This window comes from Diorhabda carinulata, chromosome 2 (assembly GCF_026250575.1).
Source record: "Diorhabda carinulata isolate Delta chromosome 2, icDioCari1.1, whole genome shotgun sequence".
NCBI classification, from domain to species: Eukaryota; Metazoa; Arthropoda; class Insecta; order Coleoptera; family Chrysomelidae; genus Diorhabda; species Diorhabda carinulata.
Window position 1 is genome coordinate 17,307,793 of NC_079461.1, and position 11,216 is coordinate 17,319,008.

General features: G+C 34.2%; 1 protein-coding gene across 1 annotated transcript in view; it reads right to left on the reverse strand.

The window, feature by feature from the left end:
- The window catches only part of LOC130903813 (coiled-coil domain-containing protein 170), a 27,589-nt gene extending 19,765 nt beyond the window's left edge, over window positions 1–7,824 (reverse strand). The window contains exons 1-3 of the mRNA XM_057816150.1: window positions 7,765–7,824; window positions 2,851–3,152; window positions 653–860 (exon numbers count right to left, since the gene is read on the reverse strand). Of these exons, the coding sequence (XP_057672133.1) occupies window positions 653–860; window positions 2,851–3,152; window positions 7,765–7,824 (570 nt within the window). The remainder of the gene's footprint in view (window positions 1–652; window positions 861–2,850; window positions 3,153–7,764) is intronic.
- Window positions 7,825–11,216: the final 3,392 nt, after the last annotated feature.

Here is an 11,216-nt window from a genome sequence, read left to right on the forward strand (position 1 = left end):
CAGTGCATAGATAATTAGCTAAAAAAATGAGACAGTACAGAAAAAGTACACAGCACGCACATAATTATATACAAGCCGTTCATTTGGTATTTGGGGATATGTTTGACGTAATTTCAAGTAGTCTAGTTGGATTTATGCTTTCTCGATTCACTAGGGAAGTTGCAGAAATATATCCTCCTCAGATCGGAAGAGCATCAACATTTGTCCTAGAGGTAGTCTAATACCATAAGTAGAAGTTGGAATAGTTTCGTGATCAAATACTATCTAGTATTTCAGGGGCACAGGTCTTTCCCTGAATCCTTGGAGCTTTTATTTTTTGATTGTCACCGTTTCAACGAGTTAAAACGGTTTAGAGCAAAATAGTCAACAAAAAACAGTATCTTCGGTATAATGAAGAACAGCAGCTAGAGCTTCCTAGAGGTTTTCTTCTTCTTTGATTTACAGGCATAAATATGATATGACTATGAAGACAGTGTCTCAACTGAAGCTTAATAGTCGTGGCTGTGTTAAAATTTGATTTTCTGTTTAGAAATATTCACAAAACGTTTCGTTCCATATTTGATTGATAAACAGATTAAATACTCCCAAACATTAAGAAGAAAGAAAAAAGATTTTTCTAAAAGTTGTCTTCTATAAACTGTATTATACTTACCTGAATTAGTTCAGCTGCTTTGTGTACTAAAGATTCTGATGATATGTAAGAGAAATCTAGTAATTCAGCACCTAAAGCTACAGATAATCTTCTGACAAAATCTTGGACTTGAATGTTTAGGCTTTCTTTTCTTTGTTCTTCTGTATTCAAATCAAATTCTAATTTACGTATCTTATTTTCCAAATCTTTAATTTTTTCTTCGCTGTACCTAAAATATATAAAAATATTTATTTGGAAGTTAATCTAGAGGATTTATCAGGCATAAATGTTTTTAAGTTTGAGGCATCAGCACTCACTTTTGCAGTCGAAGAAACTTCATATTCTGGCTCTAGCATATACAAAGGTTAACTCAACAATATCCAAGGTTCACCTTGTATATCCTGGATATGACTTACACACCCTATTTAGGGCCGTCTTTAATATTAATCAGGTCTGGTTAAATTTTTCCAACAGATCTGACGATGAAGGGCGAAAAGCTGAAGATTTTGCCAAGAGTCACAGACTGATCAGACTTATCAATGAACCAACCAGAGTTCCGATGCAGATGGTGATTTTGCTAGCCTCTTAGACCTGTTTCTAACAGCAGACCCTGATCTGTACTACTTGTATCACTTGGATCACAAATTAAATACAGCAATGTGTTAACTAGGAATCTAAACTTAGGTTTCACCGAGATCACTTGAGGTTTGGCGTTATAGATCGGCAAAATGGAAGTAGATACTTATCTAAAGAATTTGTTTCCTGGGTTTCCTTGGAATGATTTTCTAATGACCTGGTGTGTGCAAACGAGATTTTGTAATTAATCTTGGCAGGTATGGAAGCCTATATTCCTTAATCTTTCAAGTGCTCTGTATATAACAATCCATGGTTTGTTATAAATTGCTTTAGAGAAATCAAAAAACAAAAATACTGCTTATCGCTATTGCGCTAGTACCAAAAATAGTATAAACTTTGTTGTATCGAGAAATACCTGCAATAGTCAAAAGACAGTAATAAACAAAGCTCTAAATTCCAGGTAACTACCATCTAGCCTGCCCGGAGTAGGTTTAACGATGCTACAAATAGAATTTCGTCACTGAGATGTGGTGAAACTTCTCAAAGTCTTGGACATGAATAAAGTCATTGGTTCCGATGGAATACCATCAATCGTAGTGAAGAAATGTGCGGGTGTACTATCAAGTAAACTATGCAACCTCTTTTCTCTATCATATAGAAGAGGTCTAAAGCTTGCTCGGATCTAACCCGTACCAAAAAAGACGGTTCCCGGCAAAAACAGTCTGATTGCTTTAGTCCCAGTCATTGCCAAAATGGAGAAGTCGTTAACAAGCAAAACTTGAGATATCTTCAATCTGCTAAGATCATCGGCGACCATCTATACGGCTTTCGTCGACAGATCAACCAGGGAGCTCCTAACAATATGTGAACTGAAGCTATGGAGAAAATATGTGGAATCCCGAGCAATCGCACCAGACATGATGGTTTATTATTGATAGGGTTTGTCATGTCAACAACGATCCATTAGACAAAACTGTAAACTCTATCTAAGCTTTGCCGACGTTAGAAAGTCAGCCGCCCCAACAAATTTGGCTAACACCCAAATCAACAGATAACCACTATCAATACTGATGTTGAAAACATATTTAAGTGGAGTTGGAACAATCTAATTGAGATTGCTGCTATTTTTACAAAAAAAACTAGCACTGCAGCTCAGGGTTTGGTCCTGTCTGGACAGGAAATATCACTATCACCCCAAATTCGATTGTTGGGTGTTGAGGTTGAAAGGCAGCTTCAGGAAAACTTCAAGACTAACAAGATTTACACTTCGCAACAGCTTCTAATCCTCTTTAAGGGCCAGATTCGTCAATCCTTGGTGTTTTGTTCGCACATTGAGAACTCGATTCCAAGGATACTCTGGAGATGCTCGACTCAATACAGAAGAGATGACGAGTAACCTAGACAGCATAGAGGAAAGGTCGCAGATTCGTCAATCCTTGGTGTTTTGTTCGCACATTGAGAACTCGATTCCAAGGATACTCTGGAGATACTCGACTCAATACAGAAGAGATGACGAGTAACCTAGACAGCATAGAGGAAAGGTCGCTGACCTGACACTTCAGACGTGGTTCATGAGCAGAGAATTCGCCTGAATGACAATTGGGGAAGATCAAGGAATTTTTTTATGAAAATAAAAATTATACCTCAGATCTTTATGTGCGTTTTGAATGGTATGTTCGTGACGTGCTTGAGTAGCTAATAAATTCCGTTCCCTCTCTTCCATTTCTTGAGCATGCTTTTTCAAAGACAAAATTGTAGCATTTTGCCTAGCAGAGTGCTCTCGAAGCTGGTCAGCTTCGATTTTCAAATCAAGACATCTTTGATCACGTGAGGTTATCTGAGTTCTCATTTCATCTATGTCACTTTGAAGCTGGTCTCTTTTATATTGCAGAGCTGCTATTTCGCTTCTCAAAGAAGTAACAACATCTATATCCACATCTTCCATCTGGAAAAATTAAAACAATCATAATCAACATAATATTTATTATAATATTCCAAATGACAATATTTGGCTACAAGATGGTGCCCCACCTCATCAGAAGATGGATTGGAAGGTGTGCTTGCATCGAATGGCCCCCGCGATCTCCCGAATCCTTTAGACTTTGTCCTGTGAGGTCAATTAAAAAACATCGTTAATAAAACAAAACCTGCTAATATTCAGTAACTAAAAGTTAGAATTACCAAAGAGATAATAAGAATTGGCCAGTCAGGGATCAGATTTAAAAATCGCATTGTTGTATTGAAGTAAATGGACAACATTTTGAGAATCTGCTGTACTTGTCTTTACTGTATGTTTTCTACTTCATAAATTTGTATCTACTTCAAACTCTTGACCCAAACATTTGAAGATTTCGGCACCACCAGTTTCGTTAAACTTTTTACTAACTTACTGTCACCAAACCTTGTATTAGGACATTAGTTATTAAAGAATAATTGAATTAATCAAGTTTATTCAATCGTAGCCATCTAAATGTGAAATATTTATTGTAACTTTAATTGTAATGATTTTTCAGTGATTGTAATGTTTGAATTAATCGTTAAAACCTAACCTAACCTAACCTATATACTTCTCTACAAAATGAAATCCAATCACAAGCAGGGGTTGCTGTTATCGAATAAGCGATGATTCTAAATACAGTTTGTGTATCTATTTTATCTATTGTCGACCTCCTCATCAATAAAAAATCATAGAGAGTTTTCGAACAGCCCCTGCTTGTGATTGGATTTCATTTTGTAGAGAAGTATATAGGTTAGGTTAGGTTTCAACGATTAATTTAGATATTACAATCACTGAAAAATCTATTCAATAAACAATAATTGTTTGTTTTATAACAAAATATTCACGAAAAAATATTATTTATTAGTGGTACTGAGTTAAAGAAAAAAATAAGTATTATTCCGGTCAATTTAGACCAAAAAATGAGAGTGAAGTTACATAAAGTCCCAACAAGCTGAATTTCAGTGAAATTGTTCAAAACATAATTATAAACAATGTCTAGAAGTTCCCCATCATTTCCGCGTACGGAAAAAATTTTATTCAAGGTCAAATGTCAAAAAACTGATTTTTTCGCGGTTTTCGGCAAAACGGTAAGTTTTATCATAAAAGTATCAATACTTTTTTTCTTACGAGCCACCGTTGCTGAGATATAACGATTCAAAAAGTTATAAAAGTTGTTATCGTCATAATATGCACACGTTTCCACGCCACCTAGGAGGTAGTGTACTTAGCGCGTTTTTGTTAACGTGCTTTCCCCAGTAGGCCTACTCTACGGGTCAGTTGTGATCCTGTTTAATGTAAAACTATTTTAGAAAAAAAATGTAGACCATAAAATTATCTATAAAAAATGTATGAATACTTTTTTCTTACGAGCCACCGTTTCTGAGATATAACGATTCAAAAAGTTATAAAAGTTGTTATCGTCATAATATGCATGAGTACGCCACGTATATACATCTAGAGTTGTTATATTTTATATATAATTATATATTAAATATATATATTAAATGTTTAAATATTTTTCTATCGGTCATTGTAACTTATACTTACAATATAAAATATACATAAGTTTTAACTATAAGAATATCAGGTAAAATGAAACCTGAAACGGCTGAAAATATATTGGTAAAACAAGCTAATAATGATGCTGATGTATTGATTATTGAAACAGCAATAGAGCAATTCAATTTGACAAATACAACTATTGTTGTTGGTGAAAATGTTGACTACTTGTATTACTCACTGCTCGAACGCCAACTGAAAAAACTATTTTTTTCTTGAAACCAGGAAAAGCTCAGCATCAATCAGATATATATTCATCAAAGTTTATTTACTTTTGTAAAGTGTCAAAATCATGTACTATTTTTACACGCAATAACTGGCTGTGATACGACATCTGCATTTTACAGGAGTAAAACAGCAGTTTTCAAAATGTTTGAAAAAGAAGATTTAATTCAATGTGCTGAAGTTTTTAAAAAGAGTAATTCAACTCAACAAGAAGTTATTACCAACGGCATCCACTTTCTTCTTTCTATGTAAGGAGCTCCTAAAAAAACTACCTGTTTAGATAAGCATCGATATGCATGTTTCTTTAAAAATACTAAAAATAAAAAACAAGTTCAATTAGCTTGTCTTCCTCCAACCTCAGTTGCTGCTCACCAACATCTTTTTCGAGTATATTACCAAGCTCAAGTGTGGCTTGGTTATCAGCTAGACCCTACAGACTGGGGTTGGAAGTTGGTCAACAATATATTAGAGCCAGTTCAAACTTTACTTCCACCTGCGCCGGAAAAACTACTATTTTTTGCAACTGCACAAAGGGATGCAGTGCTAAATGTGGTTACAAAAAAGTCGGACTGTTTTGTTCTTTGGCATGCACAAATTGTCAAGGCCGGTCATGCTCTAATATTGAATCACAAATAATGGAGGATTCGTTTGATATCATGCGATACATCGCTATTGACGCAATTTACTTGCATCCAAAATGAAGATGAAGAAGAAGCAGGAGAAGAAGAACAAGAAGAAGATCAAGAAGAAGAACAAGAAGAAGATCAAGAAGAAGAACAAGAAGAAGATCAAGAAGAAGAACAAGAAGAAGATCAAGAAGAAGAACAAGAATTTTAAACTTACGAATCAGACGAATGAACTTCAACACTTTATTTTAATTTACATCGCTTTTATCTTTTCCAATCTTAGAAAATTTACGTTATTTTGCAATAGTTTTACATTAAACAGGATCACAACTGACCCGTAGAGTAGGCCTACTGGGGAAAGCACGTTAACAAAAACGCGCTAAGTACACTACCTCCTAGGTGGCGTGGAAACGTGTGCATATTATGACGATAACAACTTTTATAACTTTTTGAATCGTTATATCTCAGCAACGGTGGCTCGTAAGAAAAAAAGTATTGATACTTTTATGATAAAATTTACCGTTTTGCTGAAAATCGCGAAAAACTCATTTTTTTGACCTTTCACCTTGAATAAATTTTTTTCCATACACGGGAATGATGGGAAACTTCTAGACATTGTTTATAATTATGTTTTGAACAATTTCACTGAAATTCAGCTTGTTGGGACTCTATGTAACTTCGAATGTCTAAATTGACCGGACTATATGCACAGATAATCATGCTAGCGAAGCCATGAAAACCTCACCATGAACCCAACTCATACCATAATAGCTATCTAAACTCTTCGAAAAGATCCTTCTACATAGAATTAGAGAAATTATGCCCAAAGAAGAACTGTTTCCAATACATCAATTTGGATTCAGAGAACCAATCCGACAGTGAACAATATCAAGCAAACACTAGAACAAAAGGAATCATGTGCTTCAGCATTTTTAGAAATCTAACAGGCTTTGACAAAGTATGACATTCCATCATATCTTCCTTTTACACTACCTTCGGAGATGATACTGCAATAATGTCTTGAGATACCGATAAAAAAACTACAATACCAATTAAATGTTCTACAAAAAAAACTGGCACCGCGGCTCAGGATATGGTCTTGTCTGGACAGAAATTCGATTGTTGGGTGTTGAAGTTGAAAGCAATATGTCCTTACATAGTCACGTTATAGAAAGAAGCTGCGCGAAAGCAGCTTCAGGAAAACGTCAGGACCAAAAAGATTCACACTTCGCAACAGCTTCTAATCCTCTTTAAGGTCCAGATTCGTCAATCTTTGGTGTTTATAGAACTCGGTTCCAATAATACTCTGAAGATGCTCGACTTAACATAGAACAGAGGGAATCGACTTATAGGCGATCCAGAGATGACCAGAAACTTAGACAGCATAGAGGAAAGTTCGTTGATCTGACACTGTTGTACCGATACCATTATTTTCAAGATTTACTCGATATTCAGACGTGGCTCATGAATGGCTACATCAGTGGAGAATGAAAGTCAACACGTTCACCACAAAACGAGGTGTCTGTCCGCAAGTGACCATTAACGATATGCTGATTCCAAAGAAAACAGAAGTCAAATACCTCAGATTACACCAAAAGTTAACACATACAAGCTAAAACAACACAAAATATGAACTGGCTTGGAACTAACAATGGAAAATGAGATACTTAAGTACAAAATCATCCTAAAACCAATATCGACATATGGTATAGAGTTATGGGGTTGCAGTAAATCATTGGACACCAAGATACTGCAAACTTTTTAATCTAAAATAGCTCCACGGTTGACTTCTGTATTCTAACCATCTTTGAAGTTATTCAGACATCAGCGATAAGAAACAAAAACCACCAAAATCCACTAATATCCAAGCTTTACACTGATCCAATGGAAAAAAGAAGATTGAAAAGACGCCGACCAGAAGATCTACGGAGACTCATCAGTGGATGGTGGCCGCCTCAAGTTATTTAGCAAAAAAACATATCATTTACTTATTACTCTAGTTTTTGAGTAGATTGTAAATTTGTAATTAAGTCAAAAATTAAAAAAAATTTCTAATTTCGAAAAGAACCGATTTCTGGGGTCAATGAACCTGTTATTTCCAAACTAGGTTACTTTGATAATACGTTGTAAAACAGTTAAAAACTCACATTTGATTGTTGACAAACAATATCAAATATATTCCAGTCCTCCTCTGTATTACCAGACATACGCAATACATCAAAATACCAGATGTAACACTTTTTAATTGTAAAAAAGCTCCACAATAAGTTTGGCTGAGCGTATGAAAAACAGTTTTCGATACAATGAAACGTTACACTCACAAAAGGCTGTTTATATTTTTGTATAATCAATATCTCAATAACAACTTGAATTTAGCAATATATTAAACCTTCCAGTCGCAATTCCAAATTCGTTGTAGTTTCATCAACTGTTTAATTCAAATTACAGGTTTCCTCTTTTCTTTGTATCTTCATTAGGCCAGGTACCAGCATATTTCCTGGAATTTTCATAATCAAGGTCTTAGAGATGAAAATTTATTTCATGAAAATAACCTCGTAGGTTTTTGAGAGCTATTAACCATTAAATATGCTCAAAGCGCATATTTTCGTACCGTTTTTCATAAATTACCTAAAAAGTTTTCATTTCATCAACAAAATCATCAAGGACAAAAATGTAATTAATAAAAAAATAAAGAGATTCGTTTTTTAAGGACCTCTATAAATTCAATAATAACTGAGATATTGCTCACTGAAGGATGACTATTTTTAGAGAACCCTGAAATTATAAACCTTTAACCTCAAATAAATTTTTTGGAAAAAACTCAAGAGAGATTTTTGAAAGCACATAGAAAAACCTTAAGAATGAGTACTGTCAAAAGTCTTTTGTATAATAGTTGACTGATTTATAAAAAAATAAGATTTCTTCCTTTTTCTTTTTGATGATTCTGTCAGTCCGGGGTATCTTCATGATACGTCTTTAGAACCACATCTCAAATGCCTTAAGATTTTTGATCATTTGAGCTTTAAACGTCCTAGTTTCCACAGGAGTACGAACCACAATCCATGAATCCTATTCTGACGTGGAAGCTTGCAAACATTGAGGAACACTTGACAAATGCCTTTCGGGCCATTTCAATTATGATCTTGGTTTTTTCGTCTGGATCCATTTGATCCATTACCATTGAAATTAATCGTAATCCTCTCGCAATCAACTTCATGTATTATTGATATGATCCATGTGATTTGACCGATTTTGAATCCTTATTTTAGAAAATTGAATAAACCAAGAACTATTCATGTTTCAAATGTCAATTGTAGGGTTTTTCTTATAACAAACATTTTGAGCTTTTTCAAATCTATATATCATAAAAATTGGACGACATACATTAGTTCAAAATTTACATTCGCGTACCAAATGTGTCTTAAGCAACCCCTTTTTCAAAACCTGAGATTGCAAAAAGTTTTAATTGATATGACATTGAAATATTTCCTGTACAAAACGCTTTTTTAAAAAATTTTCTAGCTTGAAAGTTGATCGAGTTATTGTCGAAAAACCAATTGCTTTGTTTTCAAAAATTTTGAGCAAAGAAAATCCTCACTGAATATGTGAGGCTCACACTCAATATTCTAAAAAAGTAAACGTTTAGGCTGGTATCATTAACAATAAAATTATTAACTCTCATTTTTTTAAGGGCACAGATTTTTTAATCTAAGTTTTTCTCAATAGGTGGATTGGAATGGATCGAATGACCGTCTAGATCTCCTGATTTGACTCCTGTCGATTACTCTTACGAAATTATTTAAAATCTGAAGTATATTTTAATGAACCATTCAATATTGTTGTTTTAAAAGCAAAGATAACGGAAGAAATTAACAAAATAACCCCTTAGCTACGTAATCCTTAACACACAGTGTTTTTGACCAGTCTAAACATTTTTCTATTGTTCTGTACAACTTAAGGTTTTTCATACGAATGTGGAATGGATCGATTTTGAATTTTCTTAGGTAGTTCAGTATCTTCAGGATTATAACTATTCACTATCACTATAATTTTCTTTTTTAATTATGTATCTTTAGTAATTATGGGCTAAACAAGCTCAATTAACTCCCTTTCAGATTCAATCTAATAATTTAAAGGTCTATTATGTTCAATAATTGCTCAGTGAAATCGTTAGTCAATGCTGTTCATTGAGGATGTATTGAAATAGCTTCTAGTTTAAGTTTCTAAAAATGTTGAAAGTAAGCTCCGGTTCTCAGATATTAACTTTGTTCGCGGATATGTTTCCGAAGCAATTCGCATGCGTATATTGTTGTTTTCAGCTCGTTGAAGAAGTAATTTCGTTTTCGCTGGTCAAATTGATTCAGTTCAATATTAACTTCATTTTATTTTCGTCTGGACTAGTTAAATTCGATTATTAATGTATTTAAGTATAAATGAAGTTGATCGAATATTATGTATATCATGTTGATTATTGATATACAAGTGTACTTACGTTAATATATTCCCTGCTTTCGAATAATGTATTCATCATCTGGGAAATAATTAGTTATTTTTGAATTTTGTAGTTTCTTGTGAAAACATAAAATTAATGGATTCAAAATATTTGTAAATGAGAACTTTTTATTTAACTATAGTTTCAAGCTTTCGGGAAGTTTTTGTCCCATCATCAGGGAAACTACAATATAGAATGAAAATCATTAGTTAGATTCAATTGATTTAATCCAAAACGTATGGATTCTGAAATGAAAACTATATAGAAGATTGGTTTCATGTAAAGACTGTAACAAATTATACATCGGTCAAATATTAGGATTATTTTCCAATAGAATTATTAATCACAAAATTGCAAACTACATCCTGAAAGGTGCACTCTATCTGATCTTGTTAATTTAGCTGATTTGGATGCTGCAAGCGTATTAACAACTAAAACACTACACAAAAAGTGTTTACAACTTAATAATTGTATTAACAACCTCCTCAAGCAAATCGATGCGCCTTGATGTAAATATGTAAAAAGCGAGCAGTGCCTGTCGTGTGGAGATGCCTATTGATATTGATCTTAAACTTCTGTAGATCGTAGTGTTCGTGCCTTCATAGCTGATTCCACATGCTTGCACTTTTCCAAAAGAAGGTGCCATGATAAACTACGACGTCTGCAGACGAACTCGAAGTTCATGTGTCAAGTTTGCATGTCGAGTAGATCTTGCAAACACCGCTCTACATGGGATGATGTTGGACATCTCGAACGTGGTAGTATCGATAAAAGAAAGTCACATTTCTTCTATCCTCTAAGCTCTTCAAGTTTCTGGTCGTCCTATTCTATATCCATTCTTTTCTGTGCCTTGTATAAGATTAGTATCTTTCACGGAGTATATAGCTTTTTGATATTGGGAATTCGTGCAGACCAAATGATTGTAAGCTTTAACCAAGTCGACTTTCCAATATATTTTCTTGCCGTGCAGACTCTGTGAGAAGTCGAGAATATATTGAACGGGGTATTTATCTGGTTGAGTGAAAATCCCCGCAAGTGCACCGTCTCCGTCGTTTTTTGTCGCCATGTGTAGATATGCGGCTGAGATGGTGATAATCGCCGTATGGG